Source organism: Anastrepha obliqua, chromosome 1 (genome assembly GCF_027943255.1).
Source record: "Anastrepha obliqua isolate idAnaObli1 chromosome 1, idAnaObli1_1.0, whole genome shotgun sequence".
Classification (NCBI taxonomy): Eukaryota; Metazoa; Arthropoda; class Insecta; order Diptera; family Tephritidae; genus Anastrepha; species Anastrepha obliqua.
In genome coordinates, this window is record NC_072892.1 from 61,250,911 (window position 1) to 61,267,817 (window position 16,907).

At 36.7% G+C, this 16,907-nt stretch overlaps 1 protein-coding gene across 1 annotated transcript in view; it reads left to right on the top strand.

The window, feature by feature from the left end:
* The window catches only part of LOC129253191 (irregular chiasm C-roughest protein-like), a 215,594-nt gene that overhangs the window by 97,038 nt on the left and 101,649 nt on the right, over positions 1-16,907 (top strand). The window contains exons 10-11 of the mRNA XM_054891468.1: positions 1,663-1,821; positions 12,372-12,533. Of these exons, the coding sequence (XP_054747443.1) occupies positions 1,663-1,821; positions 12,372-12,533 (321 nt within the window). The remainder of the gene's footprint in view (positions 1-1,662; positions 1,822-12,371; positions 12,534-16,907) is intronic.

The following is a 16,907-nucleotide window of genomic DNA, read 5'->3' on the forward strand; positions in this document are numbered from 1 at the left end:
AACACCAATAAGTGGGAATATTAGTGCACACTTAGTGTGTAAATACTCTAGACACAGTGGCTACTTCTAGGCGATTATAATTGTCGATTACATTCTTTATTAAGTATTTGGCCGAGTTCCTCCTTCTCTTTGTTGTTTGCGTCTTAATGTTTTTTCACGAACGGAGGGACCTACAGTTTTAAGCCGACTCCGAAAGATCGATGGGTTTTTTATGAGGAGCTTTGCCATTGTCTACTGAGGCACGACCGCCTTAAAAAAACGTATTCTATAAATTTGTGCTTCGTGATCGGGCTTTCGAACCTGAGCACTTTCAAATAGTACGGCGGTCACCTAAACGATCGCATTTCGTACAACCATAACGTTAGAAACATTTTTATTTACTTGCATTTTCGCATAGATCTGCAATTGGTAAATTTGCAACTGGTAAGGTACTAGTCCCTTTTGTACTAGTATGACTTCTGTCGAATAGACGTTTATAAACTTGAATGCGTACTAAATGGTTTGACTTTTAACTTCAGAGATGTTGCTGCCACAACGAAATGGTATTTTTTCTTAGCCATATAAGCCTGTGCTTCTACATATGTACCTACATATGTGATGCAAATGTATGTAGCTATGCAAACAGTTAAATATATTATATTTGTAATGCCTCTGTAGATTGCCACAGCCAAAAACATATTTTGTGTAATAGTAGCGGCACTCGTTCGTGTTGCAAAGTTGTAAATGGACAACCGTGTTGTAGCTTATTGTAACATTGTTGTTGCTTCTTTCTATATTAACAAAGAGCATCACGTTCAATGTTGTTTTTGTTTTTCTTGACGCATTCCATTTTGAGATGTTTTTTTTAATTTCTAGAATGTTTTTTTGTTGTTGCTTTACAAAATTGTTTTTAAATTTAAAAACAAAATTTATTAAAATAAATAAAAAAAAACAAAAGAAAAAAATTTTAATAAAGCGTCACACGCTTCACCTAATTTGTTTGTGTGTGTTTCTGCGACGCAGCTTATCCAGCTTTTGGTTTGGAACTGCAATTCGTTTGGTTAGTGCCATTGCTTTGTCATCGTTCAGTGAACCCACAAAGGCAAACATTTAAATTTTTAACTTTTTCGCTTTGTTGTTTTTTTTACAATTTCGGTGGTCTGAAACTTCGCAACAAATTAATTTGAGTTTTTTTAAATTTACAGCGGTTTTGTGGTAATAATAATCAGGTTTAAGGCCCTGAGTTGTAATTTTTATTGGCTTAGCTCATTATGAATTGTAATTGGCCCGTTATAACCGACTATTTTATTAAAAGTTGCCTTTTTTGGAGCTGGCGTATATGGCCCAATGAGCAGAATTGTTTACAGCACACAAAAATACATTAGAAACGAGTGCCATATAAAAACAAACTGAAAAATTCTCTTGATCTGTTCCTTTGTATAATATTATATTTTCAGCGTATTGGTATAACGGACCTATAGTATTTTTTTAGACCAATCTTCTGAAAAACCACCAAAACAGTTTCATTTTTAGTTCTTCTTATCTCAAAAGCTAGTGCGATTTTATGATTACTACTCCAGTCTCTATTTCTTATAGTTTAAGTAAAATAATATTTCTCGCCAAATTTTGCTGCTTTGAAACTTCTATTAATACCATGTTTTATTTTATTTTATTTCATTACAGGTGCTCCCCAAGTACTGCGCCCACATCCATCCATGCACACCATCTCAGTGAAGCGTGGCGAACCGGCCACTATGTCATTGGTAGTCTGTGCCGATCCACGACCACATAGAGTCTCCTGGGAGTGGGGCTCATTGCGGCTGGAAGCTGGTTCAGGAATAGGTGAGTTAAATATATTTTTTTAAAGAAAAAAACATGTATTTATTTATTTCTTTATTTATTTATGGTCTTACAAACTATTACAGATGTTTTAACAAATGACGTAATAATAATCTTAACCCGTAAGAACAAATATATAACAAAACTTTCAACATCAAATTATTTGTAGGCAGAATTGAGTAGATCAGTAAGACAGTGTTGAAAGAAGCAAAGCCAATTCGAATGAATCTGTAACATTCGGTCAAAGCTCTTAAAACGGGTTCATTTCTTGCGTACAGAAAGTCAATATGAAAAAAAAAATCTGAACTACGAAACGCTTGAGATGAGATATTAAGAGAGATTGGCTCAAGAGAGGTAGGCAATCCACAATAGTTTTCATAATATAATCCTTCAATAATATAAAACATGAAATATAAAGACAAAATAGTTCGCCGAGACTACAGGAATCTAGAATAGTATGAGAGTAGGGGTCAGGGTCAGAAAACGAAAACGAAAGGAACGTGGAACAAAGCCAATGAAAACTTTTTGGATACGTTCAGTTCGAGTTATGTGAAAGTTTTCATCTGAAAAGTTTTCCAGATGAAAGATGCAGATTCCACTTTGGAACGGACAAATAATATGTAGAATAATTTAAGATTAAAAGGACTTGTAAATTATGTACCTAACAAGCACTAATGTAGCAATCGATTTTGAAATTTGATTATTAATACGACTAGTAAAAGTGAGCTTTGCATCATAAATGGCTCCTAAGTTCAATATTTCACTGATCGACCCCAAACAACAATTAGAGACAAAACAAAATGTATTCAAAGGGGAAAAATACTTTGCGAAAAAAGGGGAGGCATTTCAAAATATTTACAAATAGTTGATTACTAATACACCAAGAAAGGACTTTATCAAACTCATTTTGAAGCATCTGTAAATCGGAAGAATTTCTTACAATAGAATAGATTTTAAGGTCGTCAGCATACCGTAAAAAATTGGCATATGAAAAAAGGTGTATATATATAATTTTATACTCTTATAGTTATGTTACAGTTATTTTTCTTATTTATTTTATTGTTTTACTTTTTACTTTTAATAAATAGGATGTTCAATAAGTTTTGCGAGTGGATAAGAAAAACAGTTTTATGGTTTGAAGTAGACTTTAGTTTTCAGTATCCTCTCCCTGAACATCAATACACTTGTGCTAATGAGATTTCAATTTAAGAATTCCATCCCTGAAGTGAGAATCTGGAAGCGCTGCAAAATATGCTTCGACAGCTGTTACGACCTCATCATTCGATGAAAAATTAAACGCATGAGTTTTTGTTGGTCTGGAAGCAGATGGAAAATATTAGGGGTAAAATCTGGTGAATACGGTGGATGCTCCTACAACTGGAACTTTAGTTCATGGATTTTATCCATTGTCAAAATGCTCTTTTGACACGTTGCATTATTCTGATGAAAAATAATTGCAAGTAATCCATAAGCAAAATTCCTTTGGCATCCAAAAAAACGGATGCTAACACCTTCTTGGCCGATTGCTGTACACGAAGTCGTTTCAGAGCCGAAGAACCAAGTTCGCACCACACTCTAGCCTATCGTTTTTACTTAGGATCATGGTGATAGACCCAAGTCTGATCTATAGTGATGAATCGACGCGCAAAATCAACTTTATTCTTTCGAAAACACTCTAAATCTTGCTGATAAAGTCTCATTCGACAGGTTGAAATGAAACTTCTTATACGTTCATATGAAGAGTGTACTAACTTGACAAAAAAAATGTCGGCAGTAGCAAGGCCCTCTCTTATCGAACCGCAAAACTTATTGAACAACCTAGCAGCTATACAAATTTATACAGACCGATAGCCTTAATAATCAATGTCTTTAATTTCGTAATATAATTACTAATAAACAAAACAAAAAAGTTAAAAAATATATATATATAAATAAAAAAAAGTAAAAAAACTATAAAAAAATTATGAAAACGGAACGAAAATATTCAACATCACTTTGTATTCAGGGTTACCGGAAAAATCGTCCTAGATACCTACGAATAATACGAGTATTATTTAGATATTTCTAGTTAATTTGATTACATTACATGATTTCTAAAACTTGAACGTTTTAGCGATATTCGATTTTAAAGGTTATTTAAAAAAAGTTTTTTTTTTACTAAGAAAAGAACTTTCGTGTGGAAACTATTGGACAAATTATTTAAAAACATTTTTTTTTATCTATTCAGTTTTGAAAAATGCGCTGCCGCGAAAAAACTAAAATCAAATAAAGAAGTTCTTTGCTCTCTCCTGCAGCTTTGTCTAAAATTAATCATCACTTTTCTAATTACTTAGACATTTTTCTTAGAAATATCTTCAAAAATGTCCAAAAATATATATTTCAATAATTAAACAAATAAAAATATTGATTTAATAAAAAAATAATTGCCTCTTATTGGCATGCAAAGTACTCGCAATCCTAATAAAATGTTTAGCCAGAAAAGTTAGACTACTTAAATCCATCTCCTTCAATCAATAACTACTCTAAACAATCTAGATTAAGGAAAATCTCACCATATACGAATTACGTGCAAAAATTCAAGTAACGCAAAAAAATTCCACCCATACCTTCATAGGTTCGATGTAACATGTTGGTTGACTGAGCGCACAGCTTCGTAAAGGGAAAAATGAAAAGTACAAATCGCTGCTTTAACTCAGCCATTAAGTAGCAAACCAACAAGCAAATATGCCATTGGCCGCCACCACTGAAAGAGTTATAAACTCAGCCGGTTCAACGGCCTGCCTCACTTGGGTGCTACGATGCTTGGGCAGCTGTTGCACCAGTAGCACTAACAGCCGACACATTCATTTTTCGATGTCATCGATCGATTATGTGCAGCTATTGCAAGAAGATGAAGTGCAATCATTGGGCACACTCACAGCTTACACACATACAAAGCTATTTCTTTGCGCACAGAACCGCCATAGACCCTGAGGATATTTACAGACATACACCAATCCATACATGGACGCGAGAAAATTTCGTGACTTGAAATTGGCGTGCATCGACATACACGCGTTTCTTGTATGTGTGTGAATGCACTTTTCTCTTATGAACTTAACAACAACGCAACCCTACTTTAGATTTTCCCCACTGATTCGATTGTATTTTCTATGCTTTGCGCGTCGCTGTACTTCGCTTTTCTTTTCAAAACCTTTGCGCCTTGTCTCTATACTTTGTCTTTCCCGCTTTACAACAACAAACTTTTCCGAGCATAGCGTGAACGTGTATAGGTGCGTTTGTGTGGTGTCGCTTTTTAGCGCATTGATTGTGTGAAGCATGGATTTTCGGCTTTATTGCACATTTAACTTTTTGTAACACGTCCGTTTATTCCAGCACCCAGCGTAGCTCGCTTTTGCGGCAATGCCATATTGGTAGCCTCATGTGAGCTTTACTGCTGCTGCCACACAAATCGAAAGCGAAAGCAAATGACAGTGATTTTAGGAATTTCCGTGAGACTTTAACACATACCGGCAGGCAGCGCACAGCAGTAGAAAACACACTAAGCAGCAAACACACCGTCAATAATATTGGAAAAATCAGTAGCCCAACAGCATTTTGGTAAGCAGTAGCGTTACTGACACAGTGTAGAAGATGCAAACCCCATAGACCAATAACAGTTTTGGCTTAAACACACATACTTAGATACACACGCACACACTCTTGGTTTACGCAACTCATCTTCCGTCATGTGTCTTTGCACCACTGTCAACAGCTATTTGACAGGCTTTGCGCCAGTTTAACCACAGTGCAGGGGTCTTTTTGGAAGCGCCAAATTCGGAATACGGACATAAATGTCATTGCAGCGAGCACTAAATCCGCTTGTTGATTGTCTTGCCTTGTCATTGTTATGCACCAGTTACGTGTTGCAAGAACAGTGATTCATAAATTTTTACGGAGTACTACACGGCATGTAATCTAGCTTTTCTTAGGTATTTTGCGAAGCATCTCTTCCAATTTGCGGTGTGTTTAAGAGAAACTTTTATTATGGCAAAACTGTCATCATAAAAGTTTCTCTTAAACGGTTTGTCATAATCTGCGAAGGAGCAACTGCTAGTGGAAACAGATTTTTTAAACATTATTTTAAATGTACCCATAGTCAAAATCATAAGTGCATGACATTTTGGGCATTTTTTACTACATGCGTTCTGGTTTTTTTTTTAATTTTCATTAATTTCGCACAAAATTACAATTCATACTGCAAATCAAAGATGCAAATTTTTTTTTAAGATTTATGAAAATTCTACAAATCTTCATGAAACACTTTTATCAGAATTAAAAAACAAAAAACAATTTGGGTACGCAGTTTTGTAGCCCATTAAGCCCAAAGTGCAAATTCAAAGTGAGTCAAAATTTTCGTTTACTTCTGATAAATTTTCCCCTGACCATGATGGGCATTTTCCGTTTTTGGGTCTTATTAGAGTTTAAGAAGAAAAGAACAACCAAAGTAAATTAGCAACTATTAATAACTAAAACGTTTCCCCGACTGTCGATTCTACGTAACCGCAACGACCAGAACTGATATCCAGTCAAGGCCTGTCAGATATTTAATTAAATTCATTTAATTGGTTTAATAAGTGTGGCATCAATCCATCCCTACATATAAACATATATTATTAGCACTTAAACCTATTTTTGATATTTGGCCTACCTTCTCGTTCCATTTATTTGTGGTGTGCATCATCATGTTTTCCACAAATTTAAGGGCCTACACTCGTAGCCTTGCCATTGTCTGCTGAAAAGCGACTGCTATGTTTTAATCAATTGCTGTTTCGTACCCAGCGGTTCTAGCCTGTGTTCTTCTGAATAATAATCACGCATCAACCCATTCAGCTATGGCGGGATCTCAACAATAGCGTCTCGAATGTTAATCCCAAGCTCGTCCAAAGTGGTTGGCTTGTTAGTGCAGTATAAGGACTTAACGTATCTCCAGAGAAGAAGCCAATTGATGAACCCTCACCCTGAGATGAAGCAGTCGTGAAATTTCTACTTCACAGCTTCTAGTGTTGAGTCGCTTTTATGGCATGCACTGCCATCTTGTTGGCACCACAAGTTGTGGAATATGTTCACTTCAATAATGGCAATTTTGCTTGTTGGCATATCCGCTGAGCCAAAAAAGGGCCTCGTACGTTGAAATGAGTTTTTGGCCAAAGCCCTGATCTCCGTGTAATTGTAATTGAGCCGGAATTCAATAAAATTTTGCAATAATTTTCAGAAGGTCGACAAGCGTGATATGATGCATGAAGAAATAGTAAACTCTACGGAATATTTTTAGAGCTAAATTTTATATCGGCAGGCAATGGCAAACCTCCGAGTGTATTTCTGCCATGAAAAAGATCCTCATAAAAAAATATCTGCCGTTCGGAGTCGGCTTGAAACTGTAGGTCCCTCCATTTGTGGAACAACATCAAGACGCACACCACAAATAGGAGGAAGAGCTCGGCCAAACACCGAAAAAAGGGTGTACGCGCCAATTATGTATGTATGTAAATGTTATTTGGCAGCTGCTGTGGTATGCGCTTATGGGTTCGGCAGTGCTTTTTTTATATTTTTATTACAAAAACATCGTATGATTCCAGAATTAAGAATAAATTTGTAAAACTCATTTTGCAACTTGTTTCTCCTGGAAAAGTAAAAAAAAATGCTTCCATTTGTTAAGATCTTTCTCTCACCACTTCAATCTCAAGCATTAATATTTTAATTTCAACCAAACGAAAATTCTGCCGTACTGCCGTACTGCCGTGTTATTGGATATTGGAAAATTTTATTTGCTCTTGATAAAAAGAATTAAAACTCGGGAACATTTCTGAAACTGTGGTACTTTCTATTTATTTATAATATTTCATTTGTTATATGTTATGCTCTGTTATGGTATGTTATGTTATGTTATTTATGTTATGTTATGTTATGTTACTTTTTGTTATGTATAAAAATTATCGTAGAAACGCTACACATGCGAATTAATGCAATCACATACACACATACACGCATATGCCTATTCAAAAATAACCAGCGCGGAAAAGCCTTCAGAAGGACTTTAACACTCGTTTGCCTGTAACCGGAAGGAAGTTGGTATAATTAAAGTTATTTTTTTATAAAATACTATCACGTATTTGCATTTTGTATCACCCTTTCACACAATGGCTTAAGCGCGCTATTATGATACATAGTTTATTTCACTAAAACCCTGCGGCACTGCAGTCATAAATTTAATCCATTTTTCGGTTTGCGCGAATTTCAATTATTTGCTGAACATTGCCAACAGCAGAAAATTGCTGACCAGTAAAATAAATATTTTTATGTTATTATAATTGAGGAGAAAAACTTCAGTGCCAACAAGGAAAATATACGAGCAGCGAAAAAAAAACTTAAACAAAACTCTACCTAATTATAAACTTTCATAAAAATGTACGGAAGAAGAGTTGGAAAAATTAGTTAAATTGGTTGTGGTGAAAATGAAAATAAAAATGACTACGCTGGGGTAGTGAAGAGAGTGGCGATGGTAGGAAATAAATATATTAAATCATTTGCTCTACGATGCGTACTGCATATAAAATATTACCTGCCATTTTATTGTTGTTGCCTTCAATGCCTTAAGCATTAGTGTTGAACTATGCTTTCGCCCTTTCTCTTCAAAATTGAAGACATAACTTTGGCCAAAAGTTGGTCATTAATTTTCTCATCACGCGGGAAGTGTTTAAATTCCGCACGGAAAGAATTTCTTGTCTTTTAAAGTCATCGAAGAATAGACTCAATTTTTAACCTCTTAAGAGTGCAAATGCTGATCAGCCAGATCATAATCTTCTGAAGTCGCAACGTCTAGAGAGTAAGGCGTGTGAGTTGCGACCTCAGTTTTTAGTGCTTGTAATTATGCCTTCAACTTTTTTCTTTAAGAGGACAAGCATTTATGCTTTTGCCACTTCTCCTTCAGTGCTCGGCGCAAGCGAAATAATTGCTTTCTATATAGGTAACTTGTGCTAGTTTGATTCAGTTTTACTATCACACCTAGTTGGGCCCACCGAATCCAAACATAGCATTCGATTTGGCCGTTAAAGTGCAAACATTTTCTGGCTTTTCCATTGATTTTCTGTGTATGAATTTTTCTTTGCCATTTACAATGTGATGTACCATTACGGCAAGAATAATTATTCAGCAGCTTTCAACCGTTGTCCTACCCCCAAAATCATTATCATGGCCTTCAAGCATTTCAAAATGAATGGTAGAGTCACTCGGAATGATTTTTTTTTCAATTGTATTCGCATTTGCTATGAATTCTCATCAAGTACTGCCACAAATTCTGAATCAATTCTGGTAATACAGTTCAATCGAAAATTTTTCTGAATAGTTAGTCTATGAGATTAGGTTTCTGCTCAAAGCCACATATCTTTTTTTTTCTTTTGCTTCACCTAATTGTGACAACGTTGAGATATCGATGTTGAAGGTCGCTCATAACATTTTGCGCTACACCAAGAATATTCTCCTTCTTTCGTCAACAGAAGCAGTTTTTTTTTAAACTGCTTCACCAACCTTTGAATTGTCGGCTCATTCGGACGATTATTTCTACCAAAAAAGGCACGAAGGGGAAACACATTTTTTTTTGCTTTTTAATAATTTTGGCCTAGCCTTTAAATCCAAGTGGATATGCAGGAAACAAAAACATATATTTTTTTAAATAATTTTAAAATCGAAAATTTCGAAAGCGGTTAAGTTTTGAATAGTATGTAATCTATCTGAAATCCCTTGCAAATCCACGCTGTTCTTCAAAATTTGTAGGTGAATGTAAGACAAAACTGAACAGTGTTGCAAAACACAACAAAGTTTGTCTTATTTGAGTGGCTGGACATTGTGTTCTTACAGGGAAAGAGTTGGCTAGTATACCAGTTAATGAAGGCTCTGCAAGCATACCACTTCGCCCTGCACCCTTTCTAGGTATCAATTCTGCAACGATTCAACTGTGGATTAAGCACTTTATGAGGTCTACCCATAGAGGGCGTTAGTTTGAGTTGGACTCCTCCAGAGTAGCCAAGTGCCTTTTGAGAGAATCAAGCAGGAAATTAGCGACTTTTCTTTTAAAACTTAGTAGGAAGGATCTGGGAGTACTGCTGGGTGTGCTCACAGAGCGCAACGCCTGGGGTCAGCATATGACTACCGTGGGAATCATTGGCGACCCAATGCGTCTATCCTGTATCCTGCAAATCATTTTCTCCGTAGCTGTTCAGTGTTTTCTAGAATCAGACTTGACTGTGGGGTTGCGATATACTGACTATGGATAAAGATTTTCCCATTTTCAAACTCTTAAGGTTCATCAAAAAATCCAAAAAAAAAATTGGCAGAAGAGTGTCTTCAAACCAATTTTTCCGCCTTACTACCTATATAATATCTATCCTCCCTATCTATTCTTTCTACTGTAATCTATCTCGGTGTAGTACAATGGTCTTCTTGTTGAGTGCTTGGACTTGTACAACCCCACACAAATCTAATCTAACTAATCTAAATATAATCTAACCAAATTAATCGAGAATTACCTAATAATATCCTTAAGTATCTAGGAAGATTTTTGGTAACCCTGTATAGCCTGATTGATTGCCAGTGCACTCGACTTTGTCAAATACTGTAAAGTTCTTTATTTTTTTATTTCCTATTGTAGTTAACAGTTAACTATAAAATACAATAAGTTTATAGCTATGGCTACTGTGGCCTTTTTATTTATTTATTAAAGAGTAATAAATTTGAATAACTATTCCGCTGATATGCTCTTCGGTTCTATGCAGTAAAATGAGCCTCAGCCTTTTATACAAAATTTTTCTCTGTCATCAGGAGAGGATGGAGATATGTCGTTTGTGTAAAATATACCGTTAGTATTTGGAGAGGATTCATTGTAAAATATTTGTCGTCATATAAAATTAATGACTATTCTCTGTAATTTGTTTACAACTACTGATACTGAGTTTTAACAGCTCGAATTTGTTCCTCTGTGTATATGTCCGACCGCTACTTCTTTCTCACCCTGATGCTGAGAGATTTCAGTGGCATGCTTGTAAGCATTTCAATTCATATTTATTGTTAAAGGCAGTCTTCAGTTTTTTTACTTCATTTTTAGTCATAGCTATAGGTTTTATTCCTTTCTATTTACAATGACTGTCATATGAAAATTTGTGTTCTAGAGTTATAGAAAATTATCAGGAGCAGGAAATGTGCCTTTTCTAAGTGCTAACATTTTTGTGAACGCCACTGTATGTTTATTTGTATGGTTAGCCTTTTACTCGCACAGGCAAAAGTGTCTACATATTTAATTTTTTTGTTATATACTTAATTTATTTCTAAAATCAGCATAATAAAATAATTGAGACCAAAGAAATAAGAAAATTTGAGCTTAAAGAACATAACAGTACAAAAACATGCAGCTCCAGCCACAACAATTGGGCTGGAACAAATAAGTTGATATGAACTTTAAATTTTTAATCACCTGCTTTCATATGTTTTTCCCCTTTGCTCTTCTCTCTTTTCATATGCATGCTGCGCCGTGATTGTGTCACTACAAAAACAAAAAAACAATGCCGTTGATGAACTCGATATGGCTGCAACAATCGGCAAAAATAAACAAACAAAAAAAAATTAATGCGACGCCAACAACAATGCTATGCCGGTTAAAAATAATAAACAACACGCACACACGCACCTGCTCACCCATTCTCCCTTAAATCGAATTGTGAAAATAAAAATGAACTGACGAAAACAAAACCGTTAATCGACTTGACTTGTCGGGTGGCGGTATGCCGTAACTGAAATTGCGACAACGATAACAACAACATCAACACCAATAATCTCAATGCAAAACTGAATGAACACTGCCGCTGCTGCCGTCTACGCGTTAATCACGCATTGGATGCGCTAATGGGTTTGTTGCTGTGGCCAACGTATGCCACATGCGAACTGCGAGCTTCGCCGTGCAATATGAATTCAACAACCAACGATTACAATAACAACAACAAAAAATTCCATTTACAACTCTATGTGCAATGAATGCGCGCCGACAATGAACATCGTAATTAACAACAAACACTTGCTTGCAACGCGCTTGTTTTCAACCAATGCAACATACGATGCCAACAACAATGCCAACATTACTACCGTCACAAATTCATACACGCCTGCCAATTAACACTATACGCGCCTACGCTTACACGTTCACTCTCATGTTAACTCAATCATTATGCCACATGCCACATGCCACACGCACGCACACACCACACTTGTTGCACTCACTACTCACTTCTTTTGTGCTGCTGTCATGCGATGTTGACTCATCCGACGACCACGACGACGACGACGGCAATGCCGCTTTGCTGCGCCTGACATTGGCACGCACATCAATCGCGGTGGCTACTCGCATACCGCGCGCGCGTGCAACAAAACTGTCAAAACTCACACTCGTCAACCAACTGCATCCAAACATTTTCATTTCAATGCTGCCACGCTGCTCACTGCTTGTCGCTTTGACGCTCTAAACACAGACCGCTTCCGCGCCGACGACATGTTGCAGGACTCACGCGAGGATTGCTATCTCTCCACTTTGCATATTCTACGCACCGACGAACACGATTCGCGTCCCTATTATTTGGTGGTGGAGAATGAGCGCGGCACCGATCGTCATGCCATACATTTGAATGTGGAGGGTACGTTTGCAGGTGCAGAGTGATTTTCATTTTTTCCCCAAAAATACAAGTAGTACTCATAATATTGCGTATTTGTTGTAGTACTAATGTAAATATGGAATAACGGCATTACTGTTTAGTCCTTATTTACTTCTGGTAATATTTAATTTTTATGTTTGTTGCATATATACAAAGTGACGCAAAATTAATCACTGGACTAGATTAGATTAATTCTAGAAATATTCTTTTATAAAAGCGGTAAAAGCAGTTTCTACAAATACAATTTGACGCAAAATTAATCACCCCATCGGAAAATTTAAGATTTTTGGACATGGGATCGCACATCAATCATATTTGACACTTTTGACCTACAGAGCTGCAGTACACAAACAAGCAAGCGAGGGAGTAGGAAAGGTCCAAATAAAGATTTCAATAACTCAAAATCATTTTTTTTTATTTGGTAAAAAAGTTATTCAAAAACAAAATTGGATGATTAATTTGCGCCACCTTGTATATACTAACCTGGTAAATTTTTAATATTTTTTTGCATGCTGTAGTCATTCGATAAAAATTCAAAACAAAAGTTTATTCCTCAAAAATTCTATTATCGCTTTCAAAGAACTCCCCATCAACCTTGATCAAAAAGTCCCCGGAATATATTCAGAAAATTCAAAATAAAAAAATTTTTCCTCAAAAGTGATAATGTCGCCGTCAAATAACTCCCCATCAACCGCAACGCACTTATGCCAGCGGTCCGTTTTTTGCCACCGTTTAACCCAGCTTCCGAAATATTTCTGGAATTTTATTTTCGGTATACCCATCAGAGCCGTTTTCATAGTAGTTTTTTTGACTCGATCAGACAGAAGAAAATCGCACGGAACCATATCAGGGGAATTTGATGGTTGTTGGATGGTATTTGTTCCATTTTTGGTCAAAAATAACGGATAACGATGGCACTGTGCGACGGTGGGTTATCTTAGTGCAAAATCCAGAGTTTCTTTCCCCACAAATCCTTGCATGAACATTACTTTTTTTTTTTGTATGAAAACGAAGTGATGTTTTTTGGTCTGAGTTTATTCGAAGCTCTCCCCTCACTTGCCTGATATCTGGATTACTCACTCAGTTGTACTCACGTTTCGCCTCTAATGATCCTGCCAAGACCTAACTAGTTCTGTGCAATAAAAGATATACTCGTGAGATATCGAGTTTTCAGTTACCGTCTGTAGATGGAGTAAGACTAACTATATCGAACGAAGCCAAGTATATTGGCATAATTCCAGACTCGTAGCTTTCTTGGAAAAGGAACACTAAGGAATGGATGAAAAAAGCTTACAATCTCCTCTTTATCTGTAAGAGGACATTTGGCATAGGGTCTGAAAACATATCATTAGACACATTTTGGCTTACGAAGCTTTCGTTTGATCAGAGACGGTGCAGACTCAATACTACCTAAAGAATATCATAAAAGTCTAATGATAAGCTTGCATAGAAATAACAGGAGCGCTTCGATCGATGCCTCAGGTGGTGCTGGAAGTGATCCTACATATTCCACGCATTGATATATTTGTTAAAGGCTTAAAGCAGCGTGCATTCTAAAAATAAAAAGGCACGGTCGTGCATCAGTTCTACTATCTGTGGAATGCATGCAAGATGCTTCGAAAACAGGCTATCTGGTAAAAGAAAGACTGTAAATACGAATATCCGAAAAGAAGGAATTGCAGCTCAAAGTATCAAATGAGATGATATGGTCAACATAATTATACTGATGGCTCAAAGATGGACAATGGGACTGGATCGGGAAGGTACTCAGAAAAATTAAACATAAATTTCCGGTTTTGCGGCTTCCAAGCTGAGATCTACGCTATAGACAGAGCAGCAAAAATGATAAGACTAATAGACTTACCTCCGGAAAAACCTTGCAATTTTTGTTGATAGTCAAGCAGCGACTAAGGCACTGGCCTCAGCGGGCATGAATTCAAGATGTGTTAATGCAGAAGAATGCAGGAGGTTACTCTCGCTTATCCAGCACCACCACACCACATTGTGTGTGGAAAATGAAAGAGCTGATCAGTGTGCAAGGAAATGCTCTAAGCTGTACATTCAGCGAGTGGTACAGGACTAAAGCATTCCTCTAAACAAGTTTTACACTGCGGTTACCTTAAGCGTATTCGCGGAAACCAATAAGAAGGTGGTATCTGACTACTAGCTGCAGGGTCTCCAAAGCGCTCTGGCCAAAACTGAATCTTAGAAGGACAAAATGTCTGCTTGGATTCCACAGATCAACTACCAGAGTCCCCACAGGTGTCATGACGGGTCACTGCACTATTGGCACCCTAGCCATTAGAATGGGTGTACCTCACGATGACTTCTGTAGGAGTTGTGGAGACGAAGAGAAAATTGAATCGGTACAATACCTGCTCTGTGAGTGTCCTACACTTCAAGGAAGCCGTGGCAAAAATCTTAGGGATTATTCTTTGAAGGCCTGAAAAATTTGCAAAATTCCTCACTGGAGGGATTAATTACCTTCTTAAAAAGATCTAAGTGGGTTAAACAACTTAATTTAAACAATCAAATGCAGGTGTCACAATGGATTTTAGAGCCACCGAGCGTCTTGTCTTAGACAAGCAATCTGGCTAGCCTAACCTAAGGATACCTTTGATAAATTTTGGGTCAGATTCTTTGGCTACAATGTTTTGAACGGACCCATAAGCAATTTTTAAGTCTTCTTCCAGCTCTCTGATGGTAAATTTCCGGTTACTGATAAAATGTTTGCACTTTATTGATGTTTTCATCAATTTCAGTTGTTGACGAACTGCCTCTACGTCATCCTTCGTCATCCTCCATGGGCTCACAACCTCTTCTGAAGCATTCATACCACTCGACAATGTCGGTTTTCTTGAGAACATCATTACCGAAACAGTTTCCCGAGGTTTTCACCATTTCTAACGCAAAATTTAATAGAAACTCGTTTTTGTAAATTCAAATCCATTTTTAAAACTGTTAAAGATCAAGAACTCTAGCAGAAGTAGGGTTGCTCAAGACGGTGTAACTGTTACAAATGTCAAGCAATGACTATAAAATTTCGGTAGAAATGTTGAATCATAGATGAGGCAACCCAACCTAACTTAAAAACAATACAGAACTCAACTTGACTTAGACCATCACTTGGCAGTAGTTCCTTTTATCATAAATCTGAAGGTATACACATTCACATTGTCACAATAGCTCGGAATAGCGGAGTCCTAGCTCTTTAAGCATCCTGCTTCTGTCGTACTGAAGCCAAAGTGTTTTTTAGATAGCACACGATAAAATAGAATTCCATCTCCATTGCGCTTTTTTTGAGCTCTGCTTGAAAACCACTACTAGTTTCCGGTAGTTAAGACACTGAAGTATTGGCTGATCTAGAGAAACCCCCCGCTCCAACTCCACATTCCATCTTGGTTCCGTCAGTGAAAATAGAGGTACCAACATATGTCTGTGCAGAAAGCCCTAACACAACACACAAAACCCGATTTGCGGATGAAGAGATCTGTACGAAGTAGATTGAAGGAAAGAGAAATCTGACTCAAAATGATACCATGTTCTACAAGATTTTGCCGCCTAAGGGGCAACCTTCTTCAACATAAGAGCGCTCTGAACAGCAATGGATGAAGCTTGAAGATCGACGAAAAGTCAGTGATGCCAATACACACAGTCCTCTGCACTCTTTAATTTAATGCCCTTTCGAAGCGTTAGCCACCAATCTTGGCAGCCATATGGCAAAATTGCCAAACATATACTTACAGTAGTGGAAAGCTATACTGGCCTTCTTAACTCTATTTTCGATGTGCAGCTTCCAATGGAGCTTGGGGTCACGTATTACACCAAGATACTTCCGACGAGAGCGTAAGAAGCGCACTATTAAATTAAAAAAAAATGTTCTTTTCTTTAACAAACACTTAGGCAATTATATAATACATGCTTGTATAGATATACAGTGCACTCGCGGTAACTCGAATAGCCGCTAAGTCGAACGACGTGCTAACTCGAACACATTTTTTCCCCTATTGACTTCTTTGTAACTCGAACAATATTAAAGCGCTATAACTCGAACAAAAAAAACAAATTTATTTGTACACACATTCTTTTCAAACATGTACATTTTGTACATAGATACATATGTAATAGTATATGTATATAAATTATATGTATACTAGTGTATTGTCCATATGAATATTTCGGCGTTAATATCCCGTTAGTTTTCTGGAAACAACATCTTGCATTGACCAAATTGCTTTAAATTTGTCATTTGTGGTGTATCAGTGCACGTAAGTAATGGATCGTAAAAGGTTGAAGTGTTTAACATTAAAAGAGATGGCTGAAGTCCTTAACAAAATTAAACGTGGACGTAGTGTT